This window comes from Natator depressus, chromosome 1 (assembly GCF_965152275.1).
Source record: "Natator depressus isolate rNatDep1 chromosome 1, rNatDep2.hap1, whole genome shotgun sequence".
Classification (NCBI taxonomy): domain Eukaryota; kingdom Metazoa; phylum Chordata; order Testudines; family Cheloniidae; genus Natator; species Natator depressus.
Window position 1 is genome coordinate 28,538,818 of NC_134234.1, and position 18,139 is coordinate 28,556,956.

At 44.4% G+C, this 18,139-nt stretch overlaps 1 protein-coding gene across 5 annotated transcripts in view; it reads left to right on the forward strand.

The window, feature by feature from the left end:
- Positions 1-5,152, forward strand: part of AMOTL1 (angiomotin like 1) — a 127,090-nt gene extending 121,938 nt beyond the window's left edge. For all 5 annotated transcript variants that reach the window (XM_074956882.1, XM_074956889.1, XM_074956903.1 and 2 more), the window contains one exon: positions 17-5,152. In XM_074956882.1, the coding sequence (XP_074812983.1) occupies positions 17-123 (107 nt within the window). In that variant the 3' untranslated portion in view covers positions 124-5,152. The remainder of the gene's footprint in view (positions 1-16) is intronic.
- The last annotated feature ends 12,987 nt before the right edge of the window (positions 5,153-18,139 follow it).

Sequence of the window (18,139 nt, forward strand, 5' to 3'; positions counted from 1 at the left end):
CTCCTCACTGTCACAGAGAACTCCCCCAGCCATGGGAAGCTGTCTGATAACAAAGGCCGAGTAAGCAGTTTGGTCCAGAAGCCTGAATTTCCTGATGCCGACATGATGGAAGTCCTCATCTGAGGAAAGAGTGACCTTCCTCAGGATTTTGTGCAGACACATTTAAGTCCACAGAGGCCAATGTTGTGCAAATCTTAAAAACTAAATATAAGAGTTTGAAGAACGTCTGAGAAAGATTGAGTCTGGAAGGATCCTAGAGGCTGAGATGAATAAGACTTTGAATGACAGAGGGAAAAGAAAGAGATGTAAACATGAAATGAAGGATGCTGAAGGTGGACATGAATGGCTGGAATATTCTGACAACAGAAGGTGATAAGGAAACATGGATTCACAAAGAGATGGTAAAGGAAATAGGAACTGCATTTACTATTGTAGAGAAAACGTATCTTTTTACCATTTACAACAGTGTTCTATAATGCTGTTCTGTTTTACTCTCTAGCTACAACCAAGACAGAGACTGAAATCCTGGCTCTGTTGAAGTCAGTGGGAGTTTGTGAATTGTCCAAGAGAAGTTTACACTTTTCTCAAATTTAGTCATTATTCATAATTGTTCACCAGATTATTTTAGCAAAAAATTCTTGGTCTGTAGATTGAGCACAAAGCAGTTTGTTGTAAGTATTTGTTTCAAGCCGGGTTGGTTTGTTTTGGTTGGACGTATAGGTCTTTCCTGATTGGATGAGTGCTACTCTTGGGAACAGGTTTCCAAAGCAAATTCTCATGTTTTGCAAATTCAAAATTTGCTCAAAATTCACTGTCACCAGAAGCATTTCTTTGCTAGAATTTGCATAGAAGATGCATGTAAAAGGGGCATAAACCCTGTCAAAGCAATTTCTTTTACAATTTTGGTAACTATTCAGGGGAAAATGTTGAGCGTATTCCCTCAGCTCTAATACATAAAACACACACACAAAGCTGTGTAAGCAGCAAATTGTACATACATTCAAGTGCTAAAAGTTTTTACTCATGAGGGCTTGGAGACAATGGGCATTCAGGATGCTCAGCACCTCGCAGGGAACAACATGGTGCCACTGTAGATGTATTCTCTGGCTTATTAAAATAATAGTACAGTATTCTGCAGTTTCTGTCCAAACTGCTTCAGCATTGTCAGTGAGGCAAATTCTACCCTCCTGTTGTGACCCAGGGTGAATTTGAGCATGCAATGGCAGGCAGCGTTTCAGGCCAGGGTTACTACCGTGTTTGGGGCCAGTTACTGTAGAGGTTTGAGAGGAATGTGGAGATCATTGACTGATTTCAGCCTAATTCATCCAGGTTTACTGCTTGCAATTGAGATCAGAATCAGGCCCTTGGGTGTATATTAAATAACAATAATAAATTAATCAATACACTTGGGATGAGAAATAATAAACGTCCTCACTTAAAAATGGATTTCCACTGCACATGGCACTGCAGGAGTTAATTTGCACAACTGCTTAGCATGGTTCAGTTTGTTGGTAAGATTTCTACAGCACTTCGTAGCTGCCTGTCTGGGATGTTTACATTCATTTTAAAAGACAGCCTGGTTATGTAAATGAGAAAGGATGTTTCTGAACATGCACGGAAATTCTCCTAATCCTTTTTTCCTGATCTTAAAGGGACCAATCCTGCAGCCCTTATATAAGTAGGCATGCCTCACCCGAGTCAAGGTTACAGGACTGGACTCAAATTTTAATTGTGACACACGTGAATGTGTGTTGAGAGATGGAAGATTTAACATTTCTAAAGTCACCAGGTTAGGGTCCCCGAGGGATATTTTGGTGGTGAGTTTGTATATGTACACATGCACAACCATTGCTGTCTAAATTATCATTCCTTAGAAGTTGCATTCACCCCCCCATGCAGAGGAGCCTGCACAAGACCTATGCTCCACTTAAAGCTTCCCAATAAGGCTTAAATGGGACAAAAGTGGAACCTGTTCTATGTAAAAAGATCCTTGTCCTGGCTCTCTGCACAAGGGTGAATTTCATCCTCCATGATTCAGCGAGAATTTGGTCAAATCAAAACACGTTTTCGTGGAACAGGACTATGTATGCAGAGTTCCTCGATGGGGGCTGGAATTCACCTTTTCATCACTTTGGTTGTGGGGCTGCTCACAAGAAAAGAACTCTATGAAAAGAACTCTTTTTTTTTTCCACTCAAATACGACTGGAGATTTGTTCAAACTAAAAAATAAATGGCTTCTGGGCAGAGCCCAAGTTTTGAAAATGTCTCCCCAAGGTGAGAAGGCAAAGGTCGGGACGCAGCATATTCTAATAACTGGGAGCCTAGAAATTCCCCGTGCGCTAATCTTGGCTCAGCCACTGTCTCGCTGTGTGTCCTTGGGCAAGTCAGTCAATCTCTCTGGGCCTGATTCATCGATGCGCTACTCCAGTTTTACACCAGCGTCACTGACCTAAAAATGGGAGATGTAGCAGTGTAGCATTAGTGTAGCATCAGGCCTTGTCTGTCTGAGCGACCCCAGCTGTAAAATGGGGATAGGAATGCTTTCCTTCCTACCAGGGCTGTGGAGAAGGCTGGTGTTTGTACAGTGCTTCGATGATGCAAAGCGCTATATAAGTGCTTAGTGTTTTTAACCCCAAAAAATCTCCCCAAGAGAAACCCCCCCACCCCCCCTTGGGTCTGATCTTACATTCCTTGCTCCCTCAAGTTAATGGGATTTGAGACACTTCAGGAATATAGAACTTGGCTCCTAGAGTTTAACTGCATCATTGTTAATAATCATTTGGTTGTTTCCTGCTGAGCTGCCATCTCTCTTCGCCACTTGTTTTCTCCCAAGATGAAACATTCCTCATTTTAAAATGTACCTTTCATTGGTGTAAGGTGTGGCAGTAATTAAGGGGACACACCTCATCATGAAACCTAACACACACAACTTTGCTTCTTTTATTCCAAATGCTGGGGGTAGATGTCGCTCCTCGTCATTTAAAAAAAAAAAAATCTTTCCAAATCTTTGGATTCTCTTTTCCCACTGAAGTTAGGGGTTAATACGGCCTTGAGATGGGGGTGAGGGTGATTTTGCAGCCCTGGTGGTCAAAGATTCAAAGTGTGCCAAGGCACCTCTTCCACCTCGCAGGGCTCAGCACTTGCTCCTCTGCCGGTGGAGGCGGACCTGGAGTGAATCAGCCCCACTCCAGACAGTGTTTATCTTCCCCCTAGGGGGTTTATTTGTCAATATTTTCCAGCTAGGCTTCAGCGGAGGTCCAAGGAGTTCTCCTCCACCAAACCAAAGGACACAAATTCACAGCACAGAAAAGGGGAATACCTTTTCCTACCCTCTTTCTGGGGTGGGGTGACGTTGTTGGCCCTGGGGTGCCAGTTCATCCCCTAAACAGGCAGGCAGTTAGGTAGCTTCCCCTGTAGGGAGGTGAGCAGCCTTCCACCGTGGAGGAGTCCTTTCTCCTTGCTGCCACTAGCCCTGCAGCAGCTAGTCTCTCCCCCTCCTCTCTCACCAGCGGAGGGGTTTGTACAGGTTTCAGGCAGCCCTTAACTGGGCTCAGGGGTCCCTAGTGGACCTGAGGTAACCCCTTTCCAGCTTAGAGGGAAAAGGGCCTTTATCATTCTAGGGCTCATCTGCCCGCCTTCCACCACTCTCTTCCAGCTGTCCAGGCTGACTTTATCACAAAAGTCACAAGTTTAGATGCATTCATGTGTTCAGGGCTGGCCCCAGGGGGTTATGAGGGGAACCCTCTTGCAAACACTTACACTGAGCTCTTCCTACCGGCCACTAGATTGTGGAGACTGCAACCGCTTTCAAGTCTGCTTCCACTGAAAACTTGTGCTCTGAAGGCCTGCAGGTGCAAAAGCCAGCCATGTGTCTGCTACAACATGGAGTAGTGCATAGCAAAGCGATGCTTTTTTTTGTACTAAACAATGTTGTTAAATCTATGCACTTATATTTCTCTATACATAGAAATATTCATATGTCAGCATCTCCATCTCTTTAATTTTTGCACTTGTTAAACCTAGAAATAGGGTATGTTTTTAAGTATTAGCAGCTTTGCCTTGCAAAGCAAATGCATAAACCCTTTGGAAGATGTTACGCAGTTTAATATGCATTGTAACAGTAATTCTTTTTCCTCACTTTGTTAATTTAAATGTTTTAAGAGGATATGCATTCGACATATGGCTTCTATCTGTCCTTCATACAGTCTTGATCCTACAACCTTGATTCACGTCAGTAGTCCTTACTCAAGTGAACAGGTGTGGCAAGATCACACCCTTAATCAGGCATGGATCAGCAGAGAGACAAGGGAGTAAAAATAAAACTACTAGTGATAAATATTTCACCAAATGGACCTTGGACCTTTTCTAAGGAATAAGGATACACAAAAGCTTTGTAATCCTTTTGTTTGTTCAGTATTTTATTGCTAGCTATACGATTTCCTTTCAAGCAGAGCTATTTAATGTATGCTGTACATATATACAACTAGTCATCCAGCAAAAACGGTGTTCTATTAACGTGCATGATGGTGTTGTTTTCACACAATTATATCTGCTAGCGGTATAACTTTGCTTCTTTTGGTCACTTAGAATACAGCTCTCCCTCTCTCTTTATATATATTTCCAGCATTTCTTTAAGCATCAATCCCTCCAGTTGCAATACCCAAAGGTGTGTTTACAGTTGATGCTGCCCAGGAGTCTAGTCATCTACAGAAAACTATTTATTTAGATAGCTTTTGAATTCACAGCTGACATAAACATAGAGGGTAATTCTTCCTGGTTTGTTGCGCTCGTGAAATTTTTCTTTTCACACAAAGGAAGGCGGTGGATCTCTACCCAAAGTTAGAGCATTAGTGGCAATATATGTAAAGTACTACTGTTAGTAAATCAGTTCACCTAGCCTCAGCAAACCAGTGTAACTGCATTTCTACTGTTCTTCCCAACTGCTTGATTTGTATTGTGCTTTGTGAAATTGTGCTGTAGCCATTCCAGGTGATGTTGGTAACTGATTGTAAAATATTGTCATTTTCTACTGTTGTTGGTTGTATAGAATGGTTGGTGTACAGTGTTGTACAGCTGGAGGGGTGTTTGTACATATGTGGGGAAATGAAGAACATTATGTGTCACTCGCGGCAAATATTGATATTGTTGGTCAGCCAAAGATTTTCCTATTCTTTGCTGCTTAAACTTGTGCCTTAATATTGTATATAATAAATGTATAAAATGTTTCCTTCCTTGAGTTTCCAGTGTGAAATGTATTAGCTGTATGAAAAAAACACGAATTTTTAAACCATTCTCTATGGTTTTGCAGGCCAGTTACTAAAACTGGAAAGTGATGGCCCCAGTTAGCTTCAGATCATTTCCCCTTTTCATAACCCTAAACTATTGACATCATGGCATACTGGTGGAGAGGAAGTTGGTTGTGTCTCATCTGAAAGACAAGGACAATACAGACTCCCTGCACATGGCAAACTCTTATAGGTAGGCCTGCAAAGCGAAGAGTAAAAACAAATAAAGGACCTAGCCATGATCCAGCAAGCATGAAGAATGGGATCAGAGAGAATTAATTTAACTTCTCACATGCTCTTGAATGCGTCTATTAAAAAATTCCTGAAACGACTCCAGAGGAGCTCCGTGTATGTAAGGTATGAAAACCATGAAGTGTATCTTCCCGGCTGCTTGCCACATTCCTGCCTGGCTCTCCTGCACCTGTTTTTAAAAAAACAACCCTGGAATTAACATGTGTCAGAAGACACACAGGGATGTCATAGATACCAGCGTGGATGGCATCCTTCACACATTGCAGCAGTCTCATGTCCCACATACTCAACACAGGTTTCAGGGCCACGCTGGGTCACCTATCTTAGCACTCGCTCCAAGATGCAGCAGCTGTATCTATTTTTAGTGCAGGTGGGCTTTGCCAACAACAGCAAAAAGAAATTAGGTAACGCGCTCAGGCCCATAGAAGAATCTAGTTTGTTGTTTGAAAAAAAAGCCGGAGCCTGGATTTTGTAGCAAGATTTAGGACTTCGCTGAGTGGCTTGAGATCATGTTAGGAAATGAACCAGCCCAGGAAAAAATGGAACGGAATGTGTAGGAAAAGCTGAATAAAAAATGTGTCCAGCTATAGACCAAAATGGATTTGATCCCACTTTGGAATGCCTACAAACACAGGAGCTTCCCAAACTGCCAGCCAAATAAGGAGGATCACTGAGGTACCAAAATAGCACCATTGGGCTGTGAGTCAGGCATCCCCTGTTCTGTTCCCATCTTTGCCACTGACCTGCTGTGCCCCAGGTGGTAAATGGGAGTAATGATACTGGCTGGGAGAGCTGCAGGTGAAAAGAAGCACAGAAGGACAAAGTGGTGTTGGCGGTAATGCATTCACTATGCTCGGCAGTTCCACTGCTTCTTTGTTGCCTTGTTCCTTCTCAACATGACCGATTAAGGCGTCTTTTACAAAAGAAAGCCGTAGCTCAGAGTCCAGTTAGTCCTCCCTTGGTGTAACAATTTGCGTTCAATATTTTGATTTAATCACATCTTCTGTCATTCGATCTTAATTTTGTGAAGTTTTCTCACTATCTCACCCAGATGTCAGAAATTGTTTCATTTATAAACAGCTTCAGAATCTGCCTCCATTGTACTGCGCTGAGTCATTTCCTCTCCTTGAATCCACAGGAAATGGCGTAAGTGCCATGGCTTAAGATATCTAAAACTCAGTGTGACAAATGCAGACGGAGACAGTGGCCAGTGTAAGAAGCAAGCTGGCACCGGCGGGAACGGACTAGGTGACCACAGAACTTCTAGAAGCTCGCCTTAAACCCATGCTTCCCACTTTACCAGACAGTTGGCTCTCCTTGCAAAAACACGCTATTTAGGATGCAGGGCTGCTGTTACAACAATGGCTTGCACTGCAGCTCTCCTATGCTGGGAAGCACTTCCATCAGACAGCAAGCAGGGAAAACCAGGACTAATGAGCAGCAGCATTACATCCACTGGTAAGCCCAGAACAAGAAGAGCAGTTGGCATCATTTCTGTTCTGTATTAATGGTAATCCATCCCTTAAACCATGGCTTTGCAGGCAAGTGAAACTAGCTTAGACTACACCACACTCTCAGGCTACAAAAGGGCCAGGAATTAGATTACACTAAGGCTGAAAGACTCTAGGGCATTGTCTTTCATAGCAGCTACTTCAGATTTAGACGAATAAATATCACCGCTCATAGTCACCAGAGGATCCCTTGGCTCCCCAGCCCAGAGGGTGAAATTCCCCCCATCCCCACCCATGCAGCAGTCCAGTGCACCACTTTAAGTCCTGTTTTGATGTAAACCAGGAGTAACTCCACTGAAGTCAATGGACCGACACTGGTGTACACAATATCAGAATCAGGCCCAAAGTGTATTGAATTAGGGCCCAGGCCTGGAAAGTGCTGGGCGTTGAGAAGCAGCCAAGAAGGGGCACTCAGCACCTTGCAGGATCTTGACTTTTCCTGAGTACATTCTGTAAGGTGCTTTGAAAACTACTGGGGTTGTATCAATGCAAGAGCATTATCAGTTACTGAACATCAGCCCACAATGGCCAACAGTTTCCAACCATTCCTAAAGGAAGATCAGTGCCCCATGAAAATCAGGGCACTGCGTTAGGTGCCTCACTATGGGCTTGGGTGCCTAGCTCTGGGCACCCAGTTTCGAAACTGTACAAGCAATGGCCAGCTTGTTGCCCAGCCCTCTCCTGCTGTATTTTCAGTTACAGATTTGATGTAATTAGCAGTGATGATTTTGCCCTGCGAGGTGAGGCGATTTCTAAGTCCCCCAAATCTAAGGTGTCAATGTACAGCCACTTGCCTGGCAGAATTAGCTTTCAGGTAGAAGCAGCGGCTGATGTTTTAAGGGAAGGGCCCTGACCAGGGACATTTATCATTACAAAAGAAGCGGGCCTGGCAAACAGAGTCTGCTCCTGTCAGTTTTGCTTTGGTTGTGCAGTGTCAGAGCTCAACTAATAATTGACACGGACCTTTTCTAACCAGACTGACTGTGAAACATTCCCTTGAGCACCCTAACTATTTCTGAAAGGGTTTGGTTACCAGCCTGTTTCACGTTTCCCAGGGTGACCCGGGCAGCTTACCCAGAGCAGAGGCCTAAGCGAATGGCATAGGCGTCTATTTCAGTAATGGGTCTGGCATAACTTTGAAATATCATTACATGCTACACACTAGATTGCTGCCTGTGTGTAACCTGTAATGTCACCAGGAGCCTCCCAGCTAGTTTCTCAAGCTCCTCACTCTCAAATTAAAGCAAATACGGGAAGAAAAAAATGTCTTCAGTTCCCATGTAGCTCAGCCTGTCCCTTCCGGAGTTTGGCACATCGGTAAATCTCTGTGTGGAGCCCTGCATACAGGTGACTAGGAAGAGGACTTTAATCTTGCAACTTTCTTGAGCACTGTCTTCATGTCAGCTAAATGGATCAGGGAAAGCTAATGGTGATAGAAGCCCAGATCCTGGAAGGTATTTAGCACCTAACTTCCATTGATTTCAATGGGAGTTGGGCACCTAAATAGCTTTAAGGATGTGGGACACAGAACCTCCCACCTTGAAGGTCAGCTGTTCAAATCTTACACTGGAAACTTTTTGTGGCAGGTCCCATGTCGTTATATGTCTTTGTACTACAGCTGCAATGAAAAAGCACATATGCCAGGTCCTGGGCTCCCCCGACAATCTGGTCAAGAAAAATGTATTTGATCATTGTGAAATGAGCTTTCCGTCTAAGTCCAATTCCTAGTGCCTAAGTCTCATTTAAATCAAGGTAAATCAGGAGTAACTCCACTGAAAGTTAATGGGCTGGTTTCTGGTTGATTTTGGGGCCACTCTGGTGATACAAAGCAGCACTCTAGCTGCCCAGTTATGTTGTGTTTACAGCTGCCTTGGCTTACCAGAGCAGTGCAAAGTAGTCAGAGCGTACTGGGGAATTGGTCCAATGGAATTTGCTATAAATAATACTGTTTGCTATAAAACTGGTGTGAAATCAGACTCAGTCCCATTTGTGCCCGCAGCAGATATGGGTGTAGAGCTGATCAGACAGCGGGGAATTCATTTACGAGCGCTTTCACTACTTTGCAGTCTCTGTCCATTTGGCTATGTTTGTGCCACCTTGCTTTTCTGAGAATATTTGTGCAGCTAGACTTTCGCTCACACACGAACAGGGGAAAACCAGATCTTCATGCAATTGCCTGTGTTCACATGCAAAAAATAAAATAAAATGGTGTTCATGCCCAACTGAAGAAGTGCGCATCCCCTATTGATAACATTTCAGTCACGCAGTCAGGGCACAGAAAGCCTATCATGTGATGTATGTGACCATTCACACACTAATTGGGAGTAGCTGAAGGCACAGGCAAAGAGATTGATTTGTGAACAACCAATTGGCTGAAACACATTTTCATACATCACTTGCTGTACAATGAGGAATAACGAAGTAGCACAATCTAGATTCTGTGCTGCATTGCCAGGAGGTACAACCCAAGAGGAGGGTGGGCAAGGTGGCTTTTCACCACCTATGCGCCCTTTGGATCTGGGCTACTAAGGGTCTTCACTCAGCTCCTAGTGTAAGTTAAAGCAGCCACAGGGCTGCTCTAACTTCAGCAGTCTTCCCAGAGCTGCCTATGGGCTGCACAGCATCCCCAAATGCCCCATAACTACAGCTACTCGCCTTCTCAAGAGGCCAAAGACTGATTGATAGGACACAGAGACCGAATTCTCACTCCTACCAAAGGCTGCATTGCCCTGACCCATGCTGTATTTGTTCAGTTTATGAGCACGAGGCTCCAGGCCTCAGGGTTGCAGCAGAATCACGTCACTGTATGTGGAGTGTCTCCCGCTTACATTTAATGCAGCTCCGAGCATGAGTGATATGGAGAACAAACAGTTACAATTAAAGCTGAGCCCAAATCAATGTCTCCAACCTTTGCGGAGCTTTTAATGGATTTAACCTTTCCCCTGACTCGTACCACTCTCATGGCCTGAACCAAAATGCAATCTGGATCCCAGCACCCACCAGCTGGGGCGGAATTGCTGGCTCTGGACTCTGCAGCTTTGGCCCATCTCTAATTAGACCTGGTTCATTCACAGTCGATTGGCTCTTTGCTTTCTGTTTGCAGAGAGGCAGAATTTCCATTTCCTTTCAGGCCCCTGGCAGATGGGCTATAATCCTGGTTGAAGGAAAGAAGGAAATGAATCCTAGGGGACGTGACCTGAGCACTGACCTTCTAGACCAGCAGTTCCCAAACTTTTTCTTTCTGAGGCACCCCTAACATGCTATAAAAATGCCACAGCCCAGCTGTGCCAGAACAACTGGTTTTCTGCATATAAAAGCCAGGCCCAGCATTAGGGGGTAGCAAGCAGGGCAATTGCCTGGGGTCTCATGCCACAGGGGCCTCTGCGAAGCTAAGTTGCTCAGACTTCAGCTTCAGCCCCCAGGTGGCGGGACTCGGGGCCCTGGGCTTCAGCCCCATGCAGTGGGGCTTTAGCTTTCTGCCCTGGGCCCCAGCGAGTCTAACACTGGCCCAGCTTGGCAGCCCCTCCTGAAACCTGCTCACCGCCCCCTCGGAGTCCTGGTTGAGAATGACTGTTCTAGAGGGATAGACTGTAACAGTCCCACCCACCTGGGCTGGGATACAGACTCGTTCTTAGAATTGCCCTGGGTCAACATAGAAGCTGCTGCTGCTAATAATAATACCAGCCATTCAGTACTTCCTCTGCCAATGAGCAATTGCCAGAAGGAATAGCATAGCTATGACTGGTAGGGGGGATGATCCCTACCTATAAGCACTAGGTGTCAGATGGTCCAGACTCATTTATAGCTATTTTGCATTAAACACTTTAATGGGAACAGAGCTGAAGGATCTGTTCTACAAAGAACTTTCTCTGATTACTCAACAATCCTTTTGACTCCCCATTTATGGCAGAAAAATTCTACATATACACACACATGGCTTCTGCATTACCTGGAAATGCAGTTAGGTCTCTGCAGAACATTGAGGGGGAAAGCTGATGACTCACCAGGAATTCAGAACTTCCTGTGTGACAGCTGGACCCTGGAGCAGAAAATAAGGGCTACGCAGCAGCCGGCTTCACCATCAGTCTCCCGACTCCTACAGAACTTGAATGTTAACAGCCAATGCAGGCAAAGTCTTTCTGGATCTAAACACTGAGAGAGACCAGCATTGTTCAGAAAAATTGAGAGCCTGACCCTGATGGGTGCTGAGCAGAGGGGCCCCTCTCTGTGAGGATCGCGCTCTACCCATTCAGAGCTCCTCGTCCCCTCATTTCATCCTCTACGGCTTTGAGTCTCCACAGGTTAAGAGGGTGTGAGCAGGACAGGTCTCAATCAGATGCTCTCCCTGGCCTCAAACCTGCAGGCCTGAGTTCCTGCAGACACAGAGTCAGATGGGAAAGGCCTATTAGGTTACCTAGTCCAGCCCCCAGCCAGCGCAGGATTGCTCCCTACAGTATATTAGCTCACCCACTTTTAAATTGATTCTGTTGACAGAGTTTCCACCATTGTGCGTGACCACAGATTAACAGATTTCTAACTGGCATGGTTGTCAGCTCCCATTTGCCCTGTTCTTAATTTAAGCTCATTGCTCTTAGGTAAATCCCCTTAGACATCCGTATTTGTGTGGTACTACACCTCTGCACATGAATGAGCAATGCAATCCTAGGACAAATCCAACCCCACTTGAACATGTATAAAACCACTGGAATTGACAGGGTCACAGCCATCTGAGTGCAGAATCTGGCCAAGAGCTGTAAAACCCAGCCCAACTTTTCTGTCCGGCTATTTGTGTCATCTTGGATTGACTAATGATAGACTTGTAGCTGAGGCTCTAGCCTGGGACTCGAGAGACCTGGGGTCAGTTCCAACCTCTACCACAATTCCCCTGTGTGCCCTTGGGTGAGTCACATAATGTCTTTTTAGAGAGACAAGGTGGGTGAGGTGATACCTTTTATTGGACCAGCTTCAGTTAGTGAGAGAGAAGTTTTCTCACTTACAGAGAGAAAAGCTCTGTGTAAGCTTGAAGGCTTGTCTCTCTCACCAACAGAAGTTGGTCCAATAAAAGATATTCCCTCACCCATCTTGTCTCTCTAGTATCCTGGGGCCAACAGGGCTCTTGTCTGTTTTATCTATATGGTAAATGCTAGAGGGTGGGGACTCTCTTATTATGGGTATATACAGTGGGGCCCGGATAGCTGTTGGGGCTTTGAGAGCCAAGTACAGTACAGATAATTAGCTAATGCGAATGCACAGCCACAGGGTGACAAGTGAAAATTCACATTATAACCAGAGCTGCTAAATGCAGAAAAATAAACTGACTGAAAGCTGACTGAAGGGGGAGGAAAAGCTGATATAAATGACTGTGGAAAGGAATTGGACTGAAAAAATTAGATGCCAAAAATAAAAACTTACATTATGTTGTTATAGCAACGAAAATGTGTGTGGGTAAAAAATGCTACGAGGCTCGCATGTCCCTTGTGGTAAGGTATCTATTTAGGCTGGTGAGCATTTGGGTGTCAAAGCAAGCTATTCTGCCATTTACGTGGCAAAGCCTGTCTGACGTGCCATCAAGAAGGAACAAACCATATGCTGTGAAATCCTGATAGAAAGTGTAACCTGAGCCAAGCAGAGTGGAACTGTAGTGAGGAGCGGCTGTCCAAAAGTTTGGAAAGCCACACGCTAGCTTGACCCTCAACTGAAGTTAGCTTCAGTTGCAAAAATCTGAATCTGGTTCATGGTTGTTCAAATCCAGGATTCTGAATTGTGTGCATCTCTGCTCTAAAGTGTAAAAGCAAAACAGAAGTCGATTCCTGGTACAAACCTATTTATTTTAGAAAACAACAATAATAATAATAATAATAATAATAATTCATTAACCAACACACCATATTGGCTCGTTTGTGTCTCTCGCTCCCCAGTATCATCTATTGATTTGAAAGCTAAAGGCCACTTGTGCGGGCTCTTGTGCGGGGATGGCTGGGCAGGTACAATGAGCCTTTCTCCCCACTCCCATCATCTGTCTCTCCCAGCAGGTTCCTCCTCTCACTCCATTCAAGAGTGCAAATCATTGCAAAGGGAGCCAGGCGGAAGTGGGGCCATGACTAGTCTTCCCCATAGCAGAGCTATGGCGCTCAGAAGATGCTCTCGCTTCCCCAGGCTCCCAGCACCCAGGGGAAGCATGGACACAATGCTGTCTCTGGATGGTGTATCCTGCGCCCCTCAGACCAGGATGGGATGGGGCACTTGGATAATCATTTAAAATGTATGGTAAGAAGAGCAGAGCTTGGTTGGGTCAGTAGAAAAAAGGGAATGATGAGGGTGTTGAGTTGCAGAGAGCTTTAGCATTTAGACTCATAGAACCATAGGGTTGGAAGGGACCACAAAGGTCATCTAGTCTAATCCCCTGCCAAGCTAGTTTGTTTATGTTCCACTCAGGGTCAGGGAAGGAATTTAGGTTCATCTTGTGGAACATGATTTGGCCTAAAGTGTTCCCTTGTGTCTCATGAGCTGCCCCCAACTGCCTAGTTTAAGGAAAGGCTGGGAGAGGGTATAAATAGGAAGGGGCTCACTATGCATATGTCTCTTATGGCACCTGTATTGCACAGCGGGTTTAGAGTATGTGGCAGTGTTTATCATGCAAATATATCTTACCCTGCTATATTATAGATGTTGCACATTCTCTCCCCTTTTCTGGTTGCATCAACCCCCTGCCCTCTCTATCTCTTCACCTCAGCCTCGCGCCACACCTGACCCTCCTACCTGCCTCCTTCATCCCATCGCAGCCCTGTCTCCTCATCCCTCTCCTTTCTCTGTCCCTTAGCTTAGCTCCTCTAAACTCAACCCCACTCCCCCGCCCCCAAAAACTCAGGGAACTAATATGCCATTTGCCATCATCATATTGTTCACTCTGCTAGAGTGTTATACGACTGTCTTTTGTTTGTACAGTGGCAAATGAAATTTAATGTGGATAAATGTAAAGTAATGCACATTGGAAAAAATAATCCCAACTATACATACAATATGATGGGGGCTAATTTAGTTGCAACTAATCAGGAGAAAGATCTTGGAGTCATCATGGATAGTTCTCTGAAGACGTCCACGCAGTGTGCAGCGGCAGTCAAAAAACAAACGGGATGTTAGGAATCATTAAAAAAGGGATAGAGAATAAGACGGAGAATATCTTATTGCCCTTATATAAATCCATGGTACTCCCACATCTTGAATACTGTGTACAGATGTGGTCTCCTCATCTCAAAAAAGATATACTGGCATTAGAAAAGGTTCAGAGAAGGGCAACTAAAATGATTAGGGGTTTGGAACAGGTCTGATATGAGGCGAGATTAACGAGGCTAGGACTTTTCATCTTGGAAAAGAGGAGACTAAGAGGGGATATGATAGAGGTCTATAAAATCATGAGTGGTGTGGAGAAAGTGAATAAGGAAAAGTTTTTTACTTGTTCCCATAATATAAGAACTAGGGTCCACCAAATGAAATTAATGGGCAGCAGGTTTAAAACAAACAAAAGGAAGTTCTTCACTGAGCGCACAGTCAACCTGTGGAACTCCTTGCCTGAGGAGGTTGTGAAGGCTAGGACTATAACAGGGTTTAAAAGAGAACTGGATAAATTCATGGAGGTTAAGTCCATTAATGGCTATTAGCCAGGATGGGTAAGGAATGGTGTCCCTAACCTCTGTTTGTCAGAGGGTGGAGATGGATGGCAGGAGAGAGATCACTTGATCATTACCTGTTAGGTTCACTCCCTCTGGGGCACCTGGCATTGGCCACTGTTAGTAGACAGCATACTGGGCTGGATGGACCTTTGGTCTGACCCAGTATGGCCATTCTTATGTTCTTATGTTCTTAGTCCTTACCACATTGGGGCCTGGTTCTTGGTTGATCTCTAGGGACTGCCATAATAAACTCAACTAACAATAATACTAATATCAACTGAAGTAATGACCTTTCAGATGGATTTGTTACCCAACACGTGTATGGTAGGTTAGTACATACCACATAGTACAAATACCTGCCAGTTATAAGAGCTGGCCTGGCCTATATTTCTCCCAGAGTTCTGTTCACTCACGTTAAGTTATAGCCTACAAGACCCTGCAATAGTACAAGCCAACATTTGGCATAAGCAGATCGGAAATGTGTCACACCCAATGTACATTTGTTCTGTGTCTTAGTACAAGCCAGGGAGGTATCTTTCATTGACCAGTACCAGGAAAGCTAGTATCCAAAACAACAAGTTAAGAAACTGGGACAAACTGCTGGGTTGGATTTTAAGTGACCTGTAAAGAATTTTGTAACTTGCAAAAATCATCCTATACATACTCCGCGCTGAAATGTGTAACTCTGGGAGCGCACTTTCTGGGTAAGGGGAATATAACAAGGCTCGGTGAGCTGACTTCCTGAAGACTGGTAGCATGTTGAACCTTTTGCCTGTACTTTATTATTATTAGTTTAAAACAATAAACTTGTCTGACAATGATTATTTGGCCTCTGGAATAGATATTATAATGAACCAAAGTGCAGACAAGCAATTGGCTACCAACACTATCTAGGGAGAAGTTTAGAGGTACTTTGCCCGATCCACCACTGTGTTACTCCAGTTTCACACCTGTGTAATTCAACAGCAGTTGCATTGAAGTCAATGGAATCACTCTAGGGTAAAAGGCAAGGAAGTGTGAAAACTATCAACTGGTTCCGGAGAGAGGTATTGGTTGATTGAGAATTACAGAGGAAGATAAGGCTATTGTCCCTAGAAAAAGTATCCTTCCACTGATGTCTGAGAAGCATGCTTTCATTCTGGATTGAAAAAGGAAAAGCATTTGTGGGAGATAGACGTGGGGGGCAGAGGCAGTGCTAAGGAATTTTACATCTATTATAAAATAAATGACTAAAATAGCAGAAAGGGAACCCAGATGTATGGCCTTTGAGAGCACCTGCCCACACAGCTCCAACGCTTACCTGTTATTAGGCAGAGGACATTGTAAAAATGCCTTGAATTTTAATCTGGCAAGAGAGCAGAAAGACATTTCACATAGGCAATACAATAATGCCTCTACACCAGAGCAGGTCCTATTTTAGACTGGCTGGGCTTTTCATTTGAGGACATGCTGGAAGCCTGATCACATTATCCGGATTACTGTTTGTACTTGGGACATTTTACCTTCTGTCAGAGGGACCTACCCACAGCGTCCCTGCAAACTCCAGGGTGAGGCTTAATAGCCTTTTGCTGACCCCTGACTACTGTGCTCCAACGTTTCTGACAGCATGGTCACTCTCCTTTCCCAGAATAGGTACCTGATATTCCTCAGCACTGGGGAATTGCCTGACAGGCAATCCTCAGCACTGCTATTGCCTGACAGGCAAATAAATACTCCCCTACAGTTACAGTTATAGCTACAGTGAAGTCCAGCTACAGTGGAGAACATTACAAATGTCCAAAGCATTTCAGGGAGCTGCATTCCCTTTCTCATTTACCATGCAGAGGTTAGCAAGGCTGGCCACCGTTCTAGGGAAACACTGGAACCTGAAGAACTCATTTTGTTTAGGCAAAATCTGCATTTGCACAAGCAGTTCTGCATTTGCATGAGCAAAATAGGAAAATCCACATGTAAATGTGGGGTCTACAATTGCAAATTGGTGCTTATGTGATTTTGCAACTTAGATTTGCCCGTTAAGTCAGCCCATGTATCTGCTCATAGGCTGGGATTCCAAACAGCTGTTGTATATTCATTTGACTTCATTTTTTAAAAAACATGTCAAGACACCTTTTTATATAACAATTTTTGTACCAATTCCCAGAGTCATTTCCCAGTAGCTTTGTGAAGTCGTGGAGAGTGCGGTGCTTTGTACGCACGCAGTTGCACGTTCAAATCCTATCTAAGAGGTGGGGTATGTTCTCTTCAATTTGGAGGCAGCATATTCTAGTGGATAAAGCACTGGATTGGGTCTCAGGTGACCTGGGTTCTATTCCTGGCTGTAGAACAAGCCTGATGAGTGGCTGACCTTGGGCAAGTTGCTTCACCTCTAAATTCCTCAGTTTCCCCTTCTGTAGAATGGGGAAAATGACACTGATCTCCTTTGTGAAGCACTTTGAGCTCTACTGATGAAAAGCACTATATATAAACTAGGTATTATTATTATTATTTTTCTAAGCGCATCAGCTTCCCTCATGGAAATGTTACTAATCTCAAGATTTTCCCATGTGAAAAATGTCCTTATACTAAAAGTTCTAACTAGAAGAGAATTTTTGGACACACGAATTTAAGTCTCTCTCTCTCAATCCTAGCAAAAAATATCTAGCCCTTTCTAGACTTTCCCTTGGGAATTTCTCCGCACTGTTCCACTGGCCACCCTTGGGGTCTGATCATGCAAGGTGCTGAGTGCCCTCTGTGAAGTCCCATTGGCTTGGAAGACCCACCCAAGATGACTGACACTCAGCAGAATTGAGCTTTTTGGCCTTACGGTGCTTCAGTGACGCACAGATTATTCTGGGCTTCCTCTCACTACATTGTGTACTGGTTATCTGCAACTGCAGCTGGCAGACGACATTCAGAGCATCCATTATTGGGTGAATAACTGGCTCTGTTAGGAACCAAATTAGCTGAGAAACTAAAGAGGCACAAGCAGATAAACAGATTGCGCTTGTGGGAGGTTGCCTTCATACCCTTTCCCCCCCCATTCATCTTATCAGGATTCAAAAGAGAAATAAAATGTTCCTGCGTAAAGTTAACTAAAAGCAAGAGGAAATTTGTTCCATTCCATGTAATACGATGCGGCTTTTTTAGTGCAATGGCCTGCCTAAAAATTGTGTCCCATAACGCTCTATAGAATTAAATCATGTACAGCTATTAGCCATATGTGTATATGATAACACACAATGTGCTTTTAACAGCAGGGTGCAAACAACAATGGGCTTGAGACACAGCACTGAAAGCACAGCTCAGGAAGAAGGAAGAGGCTGGGATAAGATGGTTTTACAGTACAGTTTGGATTCTGGCCTGCCTTAGAGGCCAAAAGAGCCTCTGGTGTAAGTTAAAGCAGCCCCAGGGCTGCTCTAACTTCTGGCAATCTTTCCTGGAC